The sequence below is a fragment of the Dendrobates tinctorius genome, unplaced genomic scaffold (assembly GCF_039654945.1).
Source record: "Dendrobates tinctorius isolate UK_male_01 unplaced genomic scaffold, ASM3965494v1 ptg000015l, whole genome shotgun sequence".
Taxonomy (NCBI): Eukaryota; Metazoa; Chordata; class Amphibia; order Anura; family Dendrobatidae; genus Dendrobates; species Dendrobates tinctorius.
Window position 1 is genome coordinate 42,814,807 of NW_027361683.1, and position 21,432 is coordinate 42,836,238.

The 21,432-nt window shown below is 47.1% G+C and overlaps 1 protein-coding gene across 1 annotated transcript in view; it reads right to left on the reverse strand.

The window, feature by feature from the left end:
* FGR (FGR proto-oncogene, Src family tyrosine kinase) overlaps positions 1-21,432 on the reverse strand; it is a 417,108-nt gene that overhangs the window by 213,580 nt on the left and 182,096 nt on the right. The window contains exon 3 of the mRNA XM_073564004.1: positions 13,589-13,796. Within this exon, the coding sequence (XP_073420105.1) occupies positions 13,589-13,793 (205 nt within the window). The 5' untranslated portion in view covers positions 13,794-13,796. The remainder of the gene's footprint in view (positions 1-13,588; positions 13,797-21,432) is intronic.

A 21,432-nucleotide genomic window follows, 5' to 3' on the forward strand; every position in this document is an offset into this window, starting at 1 on the left:
GCACGCATACTGTTAGGAGTGGCAGAAGGCACTAAATAAAAAATATAAATAAAGTGTCTTCTCCACTCGGGGTCCACCATGCGGTAGGTGTAGAACCGCTGCTAGAGGGTAGCAGAGCACTATGGCGGTAATGTGCACAGGGTTCAATATCACCCAGGTGCAACAAGCAGTCTCTGTTGTAGGCACAGAGCTGCTATAACCAATAATGAATAAAGTAACGCTGAGCCTGTTAGCAGCACAGAGACTCAGCGGCACACACACGGTAGTTGGTCACCGGAGTAGTTAAATATACAGGCACTATCTCCGAAGGACCTACCGTAGTACTTGTGTTGCGAAGCGTCGCAACCGCGGACGCACTGCTAAAAACGCAGGCGCGGTGACAGGCGCTAGCAGGTGTTGCTGTGGAGCAAGGCTCGCTGGCGCAGTTACTGGCTAGAACACATTCCCTCACACATGCATATTATCAGAGGGTAGGGGTTTCCAATGAGTCATTCACCAGATCATGCATCCATCAACAAATACACAGCAGCGAGCAAGACTATACTAGCGCATGGCGGAACAGCCATGCCCACTTTTTATAGCGAACCGGACCTTCCGGAAGTCTCCCGAACCCTGAGCAGAACCAATGAAATCAGGAGCAGGACCTGAGCACCTGACTCCTGAACTCCAATGGGAGATCGTCCCAGGAGCATGCTCAGAGAACGGAATGAAGGACTTAAGGTACTGTCACAATTAGCGATGTACCAGCGATCCCGACCAGCGATATGACGCGGTCAGGATCCCTGGTACATCGCTAAGTGGTCGCTAGTGAGCTGCCACACAGGCAGATCTCACCAGCGACATCGCTGGGGACGGGGGTCGCTACTTACCTGTCAGACGCGGCGATCCTGCGTCCTCCCGCCCGGCTCCACGCGTCGCTCGCCTTCACAGCAGGAAGCGCCGCAGGAAGCTGATGACGAGAAACGGTCCTGGACGTTCTCGCGCGATCAGCGATAACCAGCGGGGGAGCCGGTCGCAGGTAAGTATCAGACACAGCGATATCGCTAGCAATATCGCTATAACTTCACTAGTTATAGCGATATTGCTAGCGATATCTCTTAGTGTGACATGCCCTTTAGCCTCCGGAGAGAGTTGCTGCAAAGCAATCTCCTCTGCAATCTCTTCTGCAGTGGACAAAGAGCAGGAGACTGCAGAATGTGAGGGTCTAGATTCCTGCATAGTCAAGCAGAAATCTGACTCCTAACACATACTTATCTGCCCTGTTGAGGGCAGAGCAAAATACTGCAGTGCGCAGGTGCTGGGAAAGGTCAGAGAGGCCCAGCGCCTGTGCACTGCAGTACTTTGCTCTGCCCTCAACAGGGCAGATAAGTAAGCCTGCGCCAAAGCGTGATGCCGGGGAGCCACGAACCAAGCAGGAGGGCAGCATCTCAAGAAGATGGGAGGCACCAGACTCGGACCTGCGACACCCATCAGATATTACAACTTATTTTTCCTCACTTGCAGGTCGGTTAGGGGGCTTATCTACAGCTTTATAGCTTTATAGAATGCTGTAAGTAAGCCCTGAATGGCAGTGGCCGCATCTTATAGCGGCCATAACACCACTTTTTTTGCCTACCAACTAAAAACATCAGTTAATTTGTGTCAGCTATGCATTCCCCAACTACTTCTGAAACCCCTGACTCCCCATGTATCACCCATAAAAGCCTTTTTTATTTGTCCCATGCTGTATGTAATCTGTTCGGCTCAGTCCGATGGGCGTTGCCTCTGTTCCCTCACTCCACCTGTCCTCGGCTTGCTGTACACATTCTTTGTCGTGAATATCAGAGATCGCGTACAGATTTTGCGCGCGTGCATTAAATGGTATCTCAGCGCGTGCGCAGTATGCTTTGCCCAACTGCGGGTAAAGCCAAAAAGCAGTAGTGTACATGTGCCTCGGTTTTGTGTTCCAAGCCTCTCCCTGAACGCTCACATGGCGCACGCCCCCGAACCCCAGTCACATAGGCATTTTTGCGCAAGTGCCGCTACCCCAACGTCTCAAACCTCGTTCTGGCTACTTTAATACACGCGGTCACTCTCCCTCCCCCTTCATATCCGGCGCATAGCTTCATATGGTATTTAACCCCTTTACCCCAAAGGGTGGTTTGCACATTCATGACCTACAACTCTGACCACTGTCCCTTTATGAGGTAATAACTCTGGAACGCTTCCATGGATCCCAGTGATTCTGACAATATTTTCTCATGACATATTGTACTTCATGTTAGTGTTAAAATTTCATTGATATAACTTGCGTTTATTTGTGGAAAAATGGCGAAAATTTTGAAAATTTCGCAATTTTCCAAATTTGAATTTTATGGCACACAAAAAACTTAATAAATAACATTTCCCACATGTTTACTTTACTTCAACACAATTTTGGAACCAAAATTTTTTTTTTGTCAGGAAGATAAATGGGTTAAAAGTTGACCAGCGATTTCTCATTTTTGCAACACCATTTTATTTTTATGGACCACATCACATTTGAAGTCACTTTGAAGGGTCTATGTGATAGAAAATACCCAAAAGTGACACCATTCTAAAAGCTGCCCCCCTCAAGGTGCTCAAAACCACATTCAAGAAGTTTATTAACCCTTCAGGTGCTTCACAGGAAATTTTTGAATGTTTTAAAAAAAAAAAATGAACATTTAACTTTTTTTCACAAAAAAATTACTTCAGGTCCAATTTTTTTTTATTTTACCAAGGGTAACAGGAGAAATTGGACTGCAAAAGTTATTGTGCAATTTGTTCTGAGTACGCTGATACCCCACATGTGGGGGTAAACCATTATTTGGGCGCATGGTAGAGCTCGGAAGGGAAGCAGCGCCATTTGACTTTTTTGGCTGGAATTGGGATCAGACGCCATGACGCGTTTGGAAAGCCCCTGATGTGCCTAAACAGTGGAAACCCCCCACAAATGACACCATTTTGGAAACTAGACCCCCCAAGGAACTTATCTAGATGTGTGGTGAGCACTTTCAACCCCCAAGGGCTTCACAGAAGTTTATAACGCCTGGGCGTGAAAATAAAAAAATCATATTTTTTCCACAAACGCGATCTTTTAGTCCCCAATTTTTTTACTTTGCCAAGAGTAACAGGAGAAATTGGACCCCAAAAGTTGTTGTCCAAATTGTCCTGAGTATGCTGATATCCCATATGTGGGAGAAAACTACTGTATGGGCACACGTCGGGGCTCGGAAGGGAAGTAGTGACATTTTGCAATGCAGACTTTGATGGAATGGTTTATGGGTGTCATGTTGCCTTTGGAGAGCCCCTGACAGTGGCGGATTAAGTGGACTATGGGCCCGGGGCTGTTCATAAAACCTGGGCCCCTGTACCCCCCTTCCCACCTGAGCGCTGCGGTCCCCGTGCGGGAATTGACAGCCGTACGGACCGCAGCACTTGGTTTGCTGCGGGTCCATACGGAAAACCCGCCACCATTCCACCACGTGTGGACATGGCCTAAAAAGACGTTGCACATAAGCTGTAGGCCTACGGCCAATACGCACAAAATCGCCCAACGTGATCCTGGCCATAGGGGATCCACTTTAATGTCCCCACTTTAATTTGAAGTCCCCTTACTTCATCCATTGCAGTCCCCTATCACCCACTCACTTCATCTGCAGTGCCGCTTCATCATTTGCAGCCCCTTATCCCCCCTTCCATTTTATCATGTGCAGTCCCCTTCCCCCCAACTTCATGTGCAGCCCCACTCCCCCATCATCATGTGCAGTTAATTTTACCCCCACATCATGTGCAGTCCCCCTTACCCCCAATTCATCATGTGCAGTCCCCCTTACCCCCAATTCATCATGTGCAGTCCCCCTTACCCCCAATTCATCATGTGCAGTCCCTCTTACCCCTAATTCATCATGTTCAGTCCCACTTACCCCTTAATTCATCATGTGCAGTTCCCCTTACCCCCAATTCATCATGTGCAGTCCCACTTACCCCTTAATTCATCATGTGCAGTCCCACTTACCCCTTAATTCATCATGTGCAGTCCCACTTACTCCTTAATTCATCATGTGCAGTCCCACTTACCCCTTAATTCATCATGTGCAGTCCCACTTACCCCTTAATTCATCATGTGCAGTCCCACTTACCCCTTAATTCATCATGTGCAGTCCCCCTTATCCCCCACTTCATCATGTGCAGCCCCACTTATCCCCCACTTCATCATGTGCAGCCCCACTCTCCCCCCCTTCATCATGTGCAGCCCCACTCACCCCCTTCATCCTGTGAAGCACCGACTCACCCCCTTCATCTTGAACAACCCCAGTCACCCCCTTCATCATATACAGCCCCCAGTCATCCCCTTCATCATATACAGCCCCCAGTCACCCCCCCTTCATCATATACAGCCCCCAGTCACCCCCTTCATCATATACAGCCCCCAGTCACCCCCCTTCATCATATACAGCCCCCAGTCACCCCCCTTTCATCATATACAGCCCCCAGTCACCCCCCTTCATCATATACAGCCCCCAGTCACCCCCCCTTCATCATATACAGCCCCCAGTCACCCCCCCTTCATCATATACAGCCCCCAGTCACCCCCCTTCATCATATACAGCCCCCAGTCACCCCCCTTCATCATATACAGCCCCCAGTCACCCCCCCTTCATCATATACAGCCCCCAGTCACCCCCCCTTCATCATATACAGCCCCCAGTCACCCCCCTTCATCATATACAGCCCCCAGTCACCCCCCTTCATCATATACAGCCCCCAGTCACCCCCCTTCATCATATACAGCCCCCAGTCACCCCCCCTTCATCATATACAGCCCCCAGTCACCCCCCCTTCATCATATACAGGCCCCAGTCACCCCCCCTTCATCATATACAGGCCCCAGTCACCCCCCCTTCACTGTGTACAGCCCCCACTCACCCCCTCCCCCATTTAATTCATTTTATAAATAAAAAATTAAAAAAAGTTCCCCATACTTACCTCACAGCCGGCTCGCTCCCCAGCAGCGCCTCTGCTTTCAGCATCCTCCGGGATATGTCGGCGCGTGCACGATGACGTCATCGCGCACGCCCGACATCTGACCCGGAAGTACAGCCGGAGCTGAGCAGCCGTCAAGGTGACGGCCATGCACAGCTCCCGGCCCCTCATAGAATGTGACGCGGGCGGCTGTCTGCTGCCGGCGGCGTCACAGCACAGAGCACGGCCGGCCCTGTACAGGTGCTGGGGGAGCGGTCCGGGGGGCATTTGCCTCTCTGCCACCCAGCCCAGCCCGCCCCTGCCCCTGGGCCCCCAAAAAACCTTGGGCCCGGGGCGACCGCCCCATCCGCCCCTATTAAGATCCGCCATTGGCCCCTGATGTACCTAAACTTTGGAAACCCCCCACAAGTGATCCCATTTTGGAAACTAGACCCCCCAAGGAACTTATCTAGATGTGTGGTGAGCACTTTTAGCCCCCCAGTGCTTCACAGAAGTTTATAACTCCCGGGCGTGAAAAGAACAAAATCATATTTTTTCCACAAACATGATCTTTTAGTCCCCAATTTTTTTTACTTTGCCAAGAGTAACAGGAGAAATTGGACCCCTAAAGTTGTTGTCCAAATTGTCCTAAGTACGCTGATATCCCATATGTGGGAGAAACTACTGCATGGGCACACGTCGGGGCTCGGAAGGGAAGTAGTGACGTTTTGGAATGCAGATTTTGATGGAATGGTCTGCGGGTGTCATGTCGCATTTGAAGAGCCTCTGATGTGCCTAAACTTTTAAAACCCCCAACAAGTGACCCCATTTTGGAAACTAGACCCCCCAAGGAACTTATCTAGATGTGTGGTGTGCACTTTGAATCCCCCAGTGCTTCACAGAAGTTTATAACGCCCGGGTGTGAAAATAAAAAAATCATATTTTTTTCCACAAAGATGTTATTTTTGCCCCCAATTTTTTATTTTCCTAAGGGTAAGAGGAGAAATTGGACCCCAAAAGTTGTTTTGCAATTTGTCCTGAGTAGGCTGATACCCTACATGTGGGGGTAAAACACTGTTTGGGCTTATGGTAGAGCTTGGAAGGTAAGGAGCACCGTTTGACTTTTTCAACGCAGAATTGGCTGGAATTGAGATCAGACGCCATGCTGCGTTTGGAGAGCACCTTATGTGCCTAAACAGTGGAAACCCCCCAATTCTAACTCTAACCCTAACCCAAACACTCCCCTAACCCTAATCTCAGCCCTAACCCTAACCCTAACGGGAAAACGGAAATAAATACTTTTTTTATTTTATTATTTTTCCCTAACTATGGGGGTGATAAAGGGGGGTTTGATTTACTGTTTATGGCGGATTTTTATGTTTGGCAGCTGTCACATGCTAAAAGACGCTTTTTATTGTAAAAATAGTTTTTGCATCACCACATTTTGAGAGCTATAATTTTTCCATATTTTGACCCACCGAGTCATATGAGGTCTTATTTTTTGCGGGGTGAGTTGACGTTTTTATTGGTACCATTTTCGGACATGTGACATTTTTTGATTGCTTTTTATTCCGATTTTTGGCACGCAGAATGAACAAAAGCCAGCATTTCATGAATTTCTTTTCGGGGGTGCATGTACACTGTTCCGCGTGTGGTAAAATTGCTAAAGCGGTTTTATTCTTCGGGTCAGTATGATTACAGCGATACCTCATTTACGGTATGTCTTTATGGTTTGGCGCTTTTATGCAATAAAAACAATTTTATATAAAAAATAATTATTTTTGCATCGCTTTATTCTGCGAGCTATAACTTTTTTATTTTTTCACTGATGACTGTGCTCATTTTTTGCGGGATAAGATGATGTTTTCAGCGGTACCATGGTTATTTATATCCGTCTTTTTGATCGCACGTTATTGCACTTTTTGTTCGGCGGTATGATGATAAAGCATTGTTTTTTGATTTGTTTTTTATTTTGATTTTTTTCTGGGGTTCACTAAAGGGGTAATCTAATGGGACAGCTTTATAGGGCAGGTCGTTACGGATGCGGCGATACTAAATATGTTTACTTTTATTGTTTTTTGTTTGTTTTTTTATTTCCAAAAAATGAATTTATTAGGGGATATTTTTTTTTAAATTTATTTAGCAATTTTTAATAAATTATTTTTACACTTTTTTTTTTCTACTTTATCACGTCCCGGGGGGGGGGGACATCACTGTAATATGTCAGATTGCTGACAGGTGCTGCAGAGGCTTCCTCGTGCCTGCGCTCTGCAGACGCTGAGGAAGTCGCCTCCCTGCAGGCCCCCGAAGGCCCCTGCAGCCATATTGGATCTGGAGACCTGCAGGAAGGAGGCCCCCAGAGCAGCATAGCACATCGCGCTGCGCTGGGGGTCTCCAAGCACAGATGGAGCCCCCTCCCTGCTGATGCTTCTCTAAACCCCGGTACACTGCGATCATGTTTGATCGCAGTGTGCCAGGGGTTAACATGCCGGGGGCGGTCCATGATAATCAGCTGACACCCGGCCGTGATCAGCGGTGCCCCCCCTGGGAGCGCCGCTGATCGTGATGACGTACTCTCTCGTCCCCGGTCATAGGGGCCCGGGTACTGTGGATGGGATAGTACGTCAGATGTCAGAAAGGGGTTAAAGCACACTGTCACCAATGATTAGACATGGCTCCACAGAAAGCATAGGACATGCATGCGCACTACTGCTTTTCGGCTTCCCTATCACCCCCATCATTGCCCTTTCCACCATCATTGTCCTTTCCACTACCACCATCATTGCCTTTTCCCCCACTACCCCCATCATTGCCCATTCCACGACCACCATCATTTCCTCCTCCCCCACCACCCCATTATTGCACTTTGCACCATGACCATCATCATCATTTCCACCACCTCAATCATTGCCTTTTCCCTACCACCCCATCATTGCCCATTCCACCACCTCCATCATTGCTTTGTCCCCCACCACCTACATCATTGCTCATTCCACCACCTCCATCATTTCCTCCTCCCCACCACCCCATTATTGCCTTCTCTGCATTCACCCCCTACACACACACACTTACTCACCTCACCGCACCGCACGCTCTCCCGCAGCGTCACCTTCGCCTGCAGCTTCCTCTCTTTGGCACAGCCCTCAGCCATGGTGCTGGATGACGTCATCCAGCCGCTCCGCTGACTGCTGTGACAGACAGGAAGCGCTGCCAGGCAGGAAACAGGACGGATCGCTGCAGCTCCGCTGCCATTTTCTCTTGTAGGCAGCGGAGCACAAGATCACATCAGGCCAGGGGCCCTCCCGAGCTTCGGAGACAAATAAACAGGTCAGATTGCCCTCATTATCAGCCGCCCTGCAGGGGCCCCCTGGTGCCTCTGGGCCCCTGTGCAGTCGCATCGGCTGCACATGCGGTGTGTCCGCCCATGATACTGATATATAGTGGGTGCAGGACATTATATATTGATGTATGATGGGCATGAACACTATATACTGATGTATGAGGGAGTCTACATTATGTAATAATGTGTGAGTGGAGTATACATTATATACTGATATATAGTGGGTGCAGGACATTATTTACTAATGTATGATGGACACGAACACTATATACCGATGTATGAGGGAGTCTACATTATGTAATGATGTGTGAGTGGGGTATACATTATATACAGATATAAGGTTGCCTTACGACCATATGATCTGTGCGGAATAACAGTGTTTCTTCTGCTTAAACACCTAAACAGAAATATGAAGGATGCAGCTGTAGCGATCGAGTGGCATTGTTTATGTCAGCAGACTAGTGTTTTCATACTTTATTCCTTAGACAAGACAGTATAAAAACGGTGTTCAATGATATGAGATGTGCAATCAGATGACTGTAGCTATTTCACATTATGCAGAGCTTCTTTTAGCCTCTAGCTCAGGCCTACACAGCATACTGCGCATGGGTTACATGTGGCCCACCAAAGGATTTCTTGTGCACTGGCTACCCTTTACCTTCATTCAAATGTATTTCCTTCAGACACGAAAATAGGTAAACTAGCTATGAACCCGTTCTACGCCCGGGTGGCGGGCATTTTTATTGGTATATGGTCACCCATCCTGATATGTGCTGCCCCCCTCCTATCCTGGTGTGCATGGCACCCCTCATCCCTATCCTGGTATGCATAGTACCCTCACCCCCCCATTCCTGGTAAGCATGGCACCCTATTCCTCATCCAGGTTTGCATGGTCCCCTCACCCCCCTATCCTGGTATGCATGGCCCCCTCACCCCCCAATTCTGGTATGCATGGTCCCCTCACCCCCCTATCCTGGTATGCATGGTCCTCTCACTCCCGTATCCTGGTATGCATGGTCCTCTCACCCCCCTATCCTAGTATGCATGGTCCTCTCACCCCCCCTATCCTGGTATGCATTGTGCTCTCATCCCCTCTATCCCGGTATGCATGGTCCTCTCACCCCCCCATCCTGGTATGCATGGTCCCCTCACCCCCCAATCCTGGTATGCATGTTACCCCTCACCCCCCAATCCTAGTATGCAGGGTCCCCTCACCCCCAATCCTGGTATGCATGGTCCCCTCACCCCCCTTTCGTGGTATACATGGTCCCCTCACCCCCTTTTGTGGTATGTATGGTCCCCTCACCCCCCTTTTGTGGTATGCATGGTCCCCTCACCCCCCTTTTGTGGTATGCATGGTCCTCTCACTCCTCTTTCGTGGTATGCATGGTCCCCTCACTCCCCTTTCGTGGTATGCATGGTCCCCTCACTCCCCTTTCGTGGTATGCATGGTCCCCTCACTCCCCTTTCGTGGTATGCATGGTCCCCTCACTCCCCTTTCGTGGTATGCATGGTCCCCTCACCCTCCTATCGTGGTATGCATGGTCCCCTCACTCCCCTTTCGTGGTATGCATGGTCCCCTCACTCCCCTTTCGTGGTATGCATGGTCCCCTCACTCCCCTTTCGTGCTATGCATGGTCCCCTCACTCCCCTTTCGTGGTATGCATGGTCCCCTCACCCTCCTATCGTGGTATGCATGGTCCCCTCACCCCTCTTTCATGGTATGCATGGCCCCCTCACCCCCCTTTCGTGGTATGCATGGTCCCCTCACCCTCCTATCGTGGTATGCATGGTCCCCTCACCCCTCTTTCATGGTATGCATGGCCCCCTCACCCTCCTTTCGTGGTATGCATGGTCCCCCACCCTCCTTTTGTGGTATGCATGGTCCCCTCACTCCTCTTTCGTGGTGTACATGGTCCCCTCACTCCCCGTTCGTGGTATGCATGGTCCCCTTATCCTCCTTTCGTGGTGTGCATGGTCCCCTCACCCCCCTTTCGTGGTATGCATGGTCTCCTTACCCTCATTTTGTGGCATGCATGGTCCCCTCACCCCTCTTTCCTGGTATGCATGGTTCCCTCACCCCCCTTTCATGGTATGCATGGTCCCCTCATCCCCCTTTCGTGGTATGCATGGTCCCCTCACCCTCCTTTCCTGGTATGCATGGTCCCCTCATCCTCCTTTTGTGGTATGCATGGTCCCCTCACCCCCATTTCCTGGTATGCGTGGTCCCCTCACCCCCCCTTTCCTGGCATGTGTGGTCTCCTCACCCCCTTTTCGTGGAGTCTGGCTCCGGAGTACTCGCATGCCCACAGTGTTGTCCGGCGCCATATTGCTGAAGACACACTGCAAATGTGTCTTCAGTAAAATGGCGCCAGATCGCGCTATACGCATGCGCGATTCCGGCCACACTCCTGCCCCGGTCTCCGGCCGAAGAGAAGCGCCGCGGCAACTCTCCTCCAGGTCAGGCAAGTATGTAAGTATGGCACCCGAGATCGCGGTATGCAGTGTGTACTCGTACCGCCATCTCCGACGCCATACACACTGATCACCGTTGGATGCCTTATTCTGTCTGGAGCAAGACTGCGCAGGTGCGTCACGCTTGCGCAGTCTATAAAGGCTTCAGACAGATTGTCGCTTAGCCCATTATATTATAGATACTTCAGTGCCAGGACAGGGGCAGTGTAGTGATAATCAGCTCGCTGCCCCGATGTAGAGCGGCATGATGAGGTCTCCACGCTGGTGACCTCATCACACTTCTGCTGTCACCACAGAAATGGCGATGACACAGCAGAGAGCAGTAAGCACTCCATGTCGGAACTGAAGATTGAATGTAAAGACTATTATTGTAGATGGCGAGAGAGATTTCTGTGAGGACACATTATGAGGTAATGGGGAAAATTGTGAAAAAAGGAGAAGCATGGGGGATATTATGGAGAGGGCAGTGTGTGGGGGAAATTATAGAAAGGGCAGTGTGGGTATATATTAATGAGAGGGGCAGAGTGGGGGGGTATTATGAAGAGGGCAGTGAGAGTGGGATTTCTCAAATGTACATCATCACATACAGTTTCCTAATTTAATAATGGCAGTTTATCAGTACAATTTGGGTGCAAAACGGATGTTCTACATGGGATCCGATTTTTTTTTCTTTTGCTCATCCATAGACTCAAATGGACAACTCTCACACTATATACAGTCATATGTTAAAGTTTGGGCACCCCTATTAGTGTTAACCTTTTTTCTTTATAACAATTTTGGTTTTTGCAACAGCTGTTTCAGTTTCATATATCTAATAACTGATGGACTCAGTTATATTTCTGGATTCAAATGAGGTTTATTGTAATAACAGAAAATGTGCAATCTGCATTTTAACAAAATTTGACCGGTGCAAAAGTATGGGCACCTCAACATAAAAGTGACATTAATATTTCGTAGATCCTCCTTTTGCAAAAATAACAGCCTCTAGTCGCTTCCTGTAGCTATTAATGAGTTCCTGGATCCTGGATGAAGGTATTTGTGACCATTCCTGTTTACAAAACAATTCCAGTTCAGTTAAGTTTGATGGTTGACGAGCATGGACAGCCCGCTTCAAATCATCCCACAGATGTTCAATGATATTCAGGTCTGGGGACTGGGATGACCATTCCAGAACATTGTAATTGTTCCTCTGCATGAATGCCTGAGTAGATTTGGAGCGGTGTTTTGGATCATTGTCTTGCTGAAATATCCATCCCCTGAGTAACTTCAACTTCGTCACTGATTCTTGCACATTATTGTCAAGAATCTGCTGATACTGAGTTGAATCCATGCGACCCTCAACTTTAACAAGATTCCCGGTGCCAGCATTGGTCACACAGCCCCAAAGCATGATGGAACCTCCACCAAATTTTACTGTGGGTAGCAAGTGTTTTTCTTGGAATGCTGTGTTTTTTAGCCTCCATGCATAACGCCTTTTTGTATGACCAAACAACTCAATCTTTGCTTCATCAGTCCACAGGACCTTCTTCCAAATTGTAACTGGCTTGTCCAAATGTGGTTTTGCATACCACAGGCAACTCTGTTTGTGGCGTGCTTGCAGAAACGGCTTCTTTCGCATCACTCTCCCATACAGCTTCTTCTTGTGCAAAGTGCGCTGTATTGTTGACCGATGCACAGTGACACCATCTGCAGCAAGATGATGCTGCAGGTCTTTGGAGGTGGTCTGTGGATTGTCCTTGACTGTTCTCACCATTCTTCTTCTCTGCCTTTCTGATATTTTTCTTGGCCTGCCACTTCTGGGCTTAACAAGAACTGTACCTGTGTTCTTCCATTTCCTTACTATGTTCCTCACAGTGGAAACTGACAGGTTACATCTCTGAGACAACTTTTTGTATCCTTCCCCTGAAAAGCTATGTTGAATAATCTTTGTTTTCAGATCATTTGAGAGTTGTTTTGAGGAGCCCATGATGCCACTCTTCATAGGAGAATCAAATAGGAGAACTACTTGCAAGTGGCCACCTTAAATACCTTTTCTCATGATTTGATACACCTGGCTATGAAGTTCAAAGCTCAATGAGGTTACAAAACCAATTTAGTGCTTCAGGAAGTCAGTAAAAAGTAGTTAGCAGTGTTCAAATCAAGAAAATGATAAGGGTGCCCATACTTTTGCACCGGTCAAATTTTGTTTAAATGCAGATTGCACATTTTCTGTTAGCACAATAAACCTCATTTGAATCCAGAAATATAACGGAGTCCATCAGTTATTAGATATATGAAACTGAAATAGCTGTTGCAAAAACCAAAATTGTTATAAAGAAAAAAGGTTAACATTAATAGGGGTGCCCAAACTTTAACATATGACTGTATGGTAGAGAATAATGCATGCTGCGCTTTTTCTCACACGGACACTAGGTCCATGTGAGAAAATTGAATGGATGTGAGCGTAATGTCCAAGTTCAGAAATGGGGGATCTGAGGTGCAGATTCCACACCACATGTCTTCAACAGTTAACAGTATAATACATGTGGGTGGGGTCATGTTACGACAGGAAAAAACTGTGGAAAACCCAAATTAATTTTCAAAAAAATAAAAGCGAATCTCCTGCTAATAAATTTGTCCTAGGAAAAACTGAATATAAAAACATTGGGGTTGGGGCACCAAATGACAATTTAGCACAGGGCTCAATGCAGCCTAAAGCTAGGGCTTCCCACTCATGAGATTTTTATGGCTCAGCCATGAGCCTCCTTGTTGCCTGCGATCCCTTGCACAATGCTTTAAATTAAAGCACATTCTCTTTATTCACCTTACCTGAAGTTCCTGTGACACCCATGCCTCTCTGTGCTCCTCCCAAAAACGGTCCTCCAACTATACATAATGACTTGCTGGCAGAAATGCCAATGTCTTGATTATGGAATGCTGCTACAGGATCTCGGTAATAACGTCCATTGGATATGTTCTCCGCACTTACATCCCCTGCCTTTCCTTCTTCCTTTTTGCACTGTGCACAGCCCATTACCTGTAGAGATAGTAGCAATCTATGGAGTTTAGGTTCAGGCAGGTGAAAGTGTACAGATAATTGCACAAAAGAAAAAATCAAACACTTTTATCACACTGTGCAATCATATTCTTTATTTATAACTAGACACCAGGTCAATATTAACAGGACACCTAGAAAAGAGCGATGGCAGCAGTGGTCCTTGCCCACCACTGCAATGGCAAGCAAAAACCTCTGGGGGAGCTGGGTAACTTTTTTTTTTTTTTTTTTTTAGGAAGGTAGCACAGGCTATGACAGTTAAAGGGAACCTGTCACCTCGTTTTTCAGCTATAAGATGCGGCCACTGCCTTTCAGGGCTTATCTACAGCAAGCGCTGGGCCTCTCTCACCTTCCCCGGCCGGGACAGGTTCCATTTAAAGGGAACCTGTCAGCTGTTTTGGCTGCTATAAGATGCAGCCACTGCCTTTCAGGGCTTATCTATAGCATTCTTTAATGATGTAGATAAGCCCCCGAACCGACCTGCAAGTGAATAAAAATACGTTTTGTTATACTCACCTGGGGGGGGGGCGGTCCAATGCGGTCCGGTCCAATGGGTGTCGCAGGTCCGGGTCCGGTGCCTCCCATCTTCTTGAGATGCCGCCTCCTGCTTGGTTCGTGGCTCCCTGGTATCATGCTCTGGAGCAGGCTTACTTATCTGCCCTGTTGAGGGCAGAGCAAAGTACTGCAGTGCACAGGCGCTGGGCCTCTCTGACCTTTCCCAGCACCTGCCCCACTGCAGTACTTTGCTCTGCACTCAACAGGACAGATCAGTACGCCTGCACAGGAGCCAGGACACGAAGCAAGGAAGATGACGACATCGTATGAAGATAGGAGGCACCTGACCTGGACATGCGACGCCCATCGGACCGGACCGCCACCTGGCGAGTATAATAAAACTTGTTTTTCTTATTTTTCAAGTTAGATCGGGGGCTTAGGTACAGCATTCTAGAATGCTGTAGATAAGCCCTGAAAGGCAGTGGCCGCAGCTTATAGCTGAAAAACGAGATGACAGGTTCCCTTTAAAGTGGCCAGCACCATGGAAAGTTTATTTACATGGTGGGAATGTGATTTGAAATTGCAAAGTTAATATGCAAATTGCCTCTTCAGAGAAGAAGAGGTCTAGAACCCTATAGAACTCTATAGCGCCCCTGTTGAAATCAGCAATCCTATGAGTCACTATCAACTCTTTAACAAGCTATGCAGTATGACTTAGGATATTCGGGGTATTGCTCCTCGAGAGTGCAATGTATGAGATCTGATTTGGTTAGTTGCACAATGAATAAAGGTACTGTAACACTTAGCAATGTACCAGTGATCCCGACCAGCGATATGACGCGGTCAGGATCGCTGGTGCATCGCTAAGTGGTCGCTAGTGAGCTGCCACACAGGCAGATCTCACCAGCGACATCGCAGGGGTCGGGGGTCGCTACTTACCTGTCACACCAGGCGATTCTGCGTCCTCCTGCCCGGCTCCACGCGTCGCTCATCATCACAGCAGGAAGCGCCGCAGGAAGCTGACAACGAGAAACGGCCCAGGTCGTTCTCGCGCGATCAGCGATAAGCAGCAGGGAAGCGGGTTGTAGGTAAGTATCACACACAGCGATATCGCTAGCAATATCGCTATAGCGATATTGCTAGCGATATCGCTTAGTGTGACAGGCCCTTAAGCCTCTTTATATAGGCACGCCAGATCGGTATGTCACTCTCCATAAGGATAAATGTTACCCTTTATACCTCAACGCAGAGCCTCTCACCTAGTCGAATCAGATTATTCAGAATACTCCCCAAGCATGTGACAACAGAGCTTATTTATTCAGGAACAATATATGATAAGGTTAATAGATCAGGAATAAATCATTTGTTTGTCTCTATCTGTGCAGTATCTACAGCAGGCTGCTTCTCTCATACACAGACATAGGAAAAACAGGAAATACAGTCACATGGTCTGCCTGCGTGAGCCTCTGGGAGGTTATTTTTACTTTTTAAACAGCATACAAATCTAGCAACTGAACACTCAGACAGAAATGGAGTTGTTGCACCAAACATATTCCAACTCCCCCACTCAACAACTACTTATCCTGTTAGTCCCATTGCGGTTCTGAAGTTGGCAAACTTGGCTCTTGATAATGGCTTTGTCATACCATGAGCTACCATCCTGTCAGACTCGCAATAAACAAACTCGAGTACTCCACGTTTCACTAAGTCACGTAAGTGGTGATGTTTTACATCAATGTGCTTAGTGCTTGAACTAATCTTCTCACTGCTGGCAAGTTTAATGCATCCTGGGTGTCCTCATAGATAACTGTTGGTTGAGCTAATAGCTTGCCGAAATCTTCCAAAAGTTGTTTCAACCAAATTACTTCTTGACTTGCATAAGCAGCAGACATTTTCTGCTTCTGTAGAAGATAATGCGACTGACACTTGTTTTCTGCTGGACCAAGAAACTGAATTTTCTCTGAACTTGAACAAGTAACCACTTGTTGATTTCCGATCACTTGAATCTCCAGACCAATCTGCATCCACATAACCTCTGAGAGTGAGATCTCCTGATGAAGATACCTTAATATTTAGCCTTTGACTTTCTTTAAGATATTGAAGAATTCTCTTAATTGCCTTCCAGTCTCTTTGACGTGGTTTGCTTACACGTCGGCAGAGAATTCCAACTGTGGGGGTGATATCCGGACGAGTTGTGGTTGCTATTTACAGAAGCGCACCCACTGCTTGTCTGTATGTCATGGGGCAGTAGGGAAAAAACAGGAGGCATGGAACCTGGGCCCCTGAACTGCCCCTCAGGCTAAGGAGGTGCCCTGACTTTCCTTAACTTGGGGGTACACTTGATGGTAGTGAGGCCCAAGGCCCTGACCTGTCCCTATCTCCTGTTAAGCCCTGAGCTAAACACCCAACCCCCTCCCCAGGAGGTGAGAAAGGGAATAAAGTGAACTGCACCAATAACACAAAAGGAAATATAAAACAGACACCATGGGGTTAACGCAATCAAAAGCCAAAACTTAGCTTTATCTGCTGCCAATGCTCCAAGCAGCAGAGAAAGGCACCCGATCAGCATCCAGCAGCAACACCACTGATCCAAATAAGCTGAAACCGCTCTGCACCAGGTAGGTCCAGTCTTCACCAAGGTTGGTTAGCAAATGACCAGTATTACCAACAGTGATCTGCAGCAGCAGGTGGCCTTATAAAGGGAAGTGGGAGTAGTCACCACCTGCATAGATAATTAATCACCATGCAGTAACAGCAGCAGCCACCAGGGAGAAAACCCCATCAGCAGGCCAACTACAATTGTAGTAACACCAGTGGCCACCGGGGGCAAAATCCCCATATTAACCCCCGAGGGCCAGAAAGGAAAAAGGTTTATATGAGAGAGTCCAGACTATGACACAGATCCAAAAATGGATCGTGACACTAACTCTCATTGCTGGGTAGCAGATCTTCTCTTTTCGGCATTTATCCACTTTTCCTTCTTGTGAACAGGCAATTTTTGCATCTCTTGCCATTACTGTGGCTCTGATTCAGGAAGTGTTCTGACCATATAAGAAAGGCGTCTAGCTGGGATACCTTTGTTTTGCCTTTCTGATCCCCTGACTGGAGGTTGACTTGGTTCTTCTGTGTCTTCCTTGGTGGCTTCAGAGCTTATCCATACTTCAGTGTTTTCCTTTTCGGCATCTGGGTTTGATGATTGAGATTCAGTTGAATAACTGGTGTAACTTCATGGAATTTGAGCGATACAGAGTTTTCATCAATCACTACATCTCTGCTAATTGTTACTGTGTTGGTCTCTGGGTGCAGGATTCTGTATCCCTTTTGAGTTTCACTATAGCCCACCAGGACTCCTTGCTTTGCATGTGATTCTCACTTGGAACGTTTTTCTTTGGGAACATACATAAACGTTTTGCTTCCAAATATCCTGAGGTTCATCAGGTTAGGCTTCTCGCAGTTCCATAGCTCATATGGAGTTTTATTTGTGACTTTACTTGGCACTCTGTTTTGAAGATAGCAAGCTGTCATGATGGCTTCTCCCCAATACCTTGTAGGTAGATTTGCATCAAACATACTTCTTCCACTTTCACAGAGAGTATGGTTCTTTCTCTCTGCAATACCTTTTTATTCTGGGTTGCATGGAATGGTAGTCTAGAACACGATTCCATCCTTTTTCAAAATGGTTTGCACTTTACCACTTGTATATTCGGTTCCATTATCTGCACGCAGGGCTTTTGGCATTCTTACAAATTTGTTAAACACTACAGCAAGATATTCTTCAAGTTTCTGTGGAACTTCATCCTTACTGTGAAGCAGGTAGACGACTGTATATCTGGAGTAGTCATCAATAACTGTGAGAAAATATCTCTTCTTGCTAGGAGTTTGAACACTCATTGGACCACATACATCTGTATGTATCAGATCCAGTGGCTGTGCAGATCTAGTGGTGCTTAGTTTAGGAAAGGATTTTCTGGATATTTTCCCTTTAAGACAGCTAGTGCACTTCATCATTTGACTACACTTGTTGATTTCAATACTGCTTCTGGGTCTCTGTGCCCAAAACGTCTGTGCCATACATGGATACAGTTCTTATGTAGATCTTGTCTAGCACTGTACAATCTTTCTTTGCATTTTAGCTGATGAAGTTCATCTTGGATTTTTCCTTCTGCAAGAGTGTGACCTGTTATGAATAGGTCACCGAGGAGGATGGAAGGAATAGGCTAGGCCACCAGGAAACCAGAAAGGTTGGTAACTTAGCGGATTGCAGACCCCTAATCCTAACAACACAACTAGCAGTAGCCGTGGGGCATATCTATGATGCCCTAGATGCCTCGGCACAGCCAGAGAACTAACTAAGCTTAAAGCAAGAAACTGCCCCGGAGTAGAACCCCAAAGAAATAGATAGCCCCCAAACATATATTGTCGGTGAGACAAGATGAGGCACAAACACAGGCAGAAAATAGACTGAACAAATAATGGGTCCCAAACTGTCTAGATAGGATAGGAAAGGAAAGAAACTGTCTGCAATCACGCAAAAACCCTAAAAAATCCAACACGTCCGAAGTACAAAAACCACTGAGGTCTCACGACCTCTCCCCCACTATATCAGCATTCTGGTGTGAACTTGCAGCAAAGAAAAAGAGATTAATATAACAGGGGACTGAACAAACTGACACAAGCTGTAACATATGGAGCGGGGCCAGCATTGCCCCAGCAGGGAGCACGCTGAACCCTCACAGCAAAGCAGAAAGAGGCAAAACCAGATCAGATGCAAAGGATTAGCAAATGAACAACTTAACTGAAAAATGCAGGATCAGGCAGGAGACAGCAGACCTCAAAATGCACAGGAAGAAACCAATCACCAGCAGCAACTGAGGGAAGCCTGCTCACTTATATACTCCCAGTCAGTAACCCCTGATTTCCAATCATCGTCATCAGGTGGCAGACTTCTGTCAACCCGGCCAGCTCCACTACCCGCAGCAACCACCAGAGGGAGCCCCGACTCAGAAGTCAGATCAAGAGAATTCACAACAGTGACCCTTCTTTCAGATGACGCAGCTGTTATCTTTAAAAGTAACTACATTCCCCTTTTGCATGAGCTTCTTTACTGACAGAAGATTGCTTTCATGGCTGGGAACATAGAGAACATCCTTTATTGGGATCTTTCTGCTTTGTGCTGAGGAAACTGGACAGTGGAGGTAGCCATCTCCTATGCCTTCTGAAATCATATAATGACCATTAGCTAAGATGACCTTTTCTGACTTGTTTTCATTTAGGTCAGTGAAAAATTCCATGTTATTTGTCATATGGGTGCTTGCATCAGAATCTATACACCATATATGCTTTGCAGATGGGCCTGTACTGGTATTAAATGCAGTTTCAACACATGCAGAATCTTCATTTACAGCTGTTTTAACCGTTTGATGACTGTTCTGCTTTGTAAGCAGACTCATTCTTGCTTTCCAATTTCTGCAGTCTGCTTTAAGGTGGCCAGAATTTTTACAGACAAAACATTCATGAGTTTATCTTAGATTTCTCTTATATTTAGGGAAATCCTGTGTCTTTAATGCTGCTTCTGATCTGGCCTCATTACTGCTGCTTACATGCTGCATTTTTGTCTTGAATTCATCCACAAGTTTGTCTTTAACATACTCTAGTTTCAGCTCATCATCTGGCCATGCATCTAGTGCAGTCACAAGTGTGTCATAGCTCTCTGGAAGACCACTTAATAGAAGTGCAGCAACATGAAAATCTTAAATTTCTTCTCCAATACCGCTGAGACGCACCACAATCTCTAGGGTGTTCCTTATATAGTCCGGCATATTCTGTCCATCACTTAGCTTAAAATGATACAGCTTTCTCATGAGATAAAGCTTATTGCTGAGATTTGATCTTTCATGCACATTTTGTAACTCATCCCACATCTCCTTTGCAGATGCACATATTGCATATATGTACAATCTGATTGTCATCTACACTGAGGGAGATCGTGCTTTGTGCTTTCTGATCCTTCTTGTCATGGTGACCCGTCCTGTGTGACGCGACCCGCAGGCCGGTAACTAAAACAACAAGACGTGGCATGTGATACTGTCTTGTGTGACACGGCCCGCAGGCCGGTAACTAAAACAAGACACGGGGAAAGGGGAAACAGTTACAATGGTGGGCCCTGCGATAGGGAAAGGGGAGGTGAAGACCTCCTGCACTCCCCTGAGTCAGTGTCCCTAACGCTCCTAACGTTCCCTATGCCGATTCCACACTGGGCGCTGCTCAGGAACCTGTCGCCATAGCACACCCTACACCTATCCCTTGCTAGGGAGCTGGGTGGCGCAGGCACTGGCCCCACCGCTGAATTAATACACTCTAAGGAAAAACACATACAGGGAAACACCACTTAGCTTTACTCTGTTGCACTTGCTCCTGGCAACAGAGTCCACCACCAGAATGCAGCTCTCCTCCTGAATAGCTGCCACCAAGCTCTGTCAGAGTGACAAGGAAATCCCCTCTGACTCCTTCCACACCAGGGCTAGGACAGTACTGCACGGAACGCTCTCCAGCTCCTTCCTCCACCAAGGATGGTTGAACACCAACACTGATGATTGCAACACCTGTGACTCTTTTATAGCAGAGCCAGCAATCACACCTACATTATAATCATGTGCACTTAACTAAAGAAACCAGAGTGCAATGATGCTCACCACCACCGGGGGAAAACTTAGAACAAACGACACCACAGTGCAATAATCCTAATGACCACCGGGGGGCAAAAACCCAACTTAAGCACAGCTTAAGAAAAAGGTTACCTGTGCTTTTTATCAGTCCTGATCCAGCATGGCTCTTGACACTTCTCTAGCCAATCATCTGATAATGGATGAGGCACTTGTTCCTGAGTATATTTCCACGTACCTTCTCTTATGAGCATCATCTTCACCTTGAAGTTCCAGGGCTGGTAGTTCTGGTTAGTAAAGCTTGGCATTGAGAACTTGATGGGGTGCTAGTGGACATCTTCTCTGTTTCTCTGTGCTGCTTTTGTTTTTAGCTTCTGTTGCTGTTTTACTCTGGGGTTCTGTGTCACTCTGGGCCCATAAACTGTTGGTAGCGGATTATTCAGCAACTCATAGATAAGAAT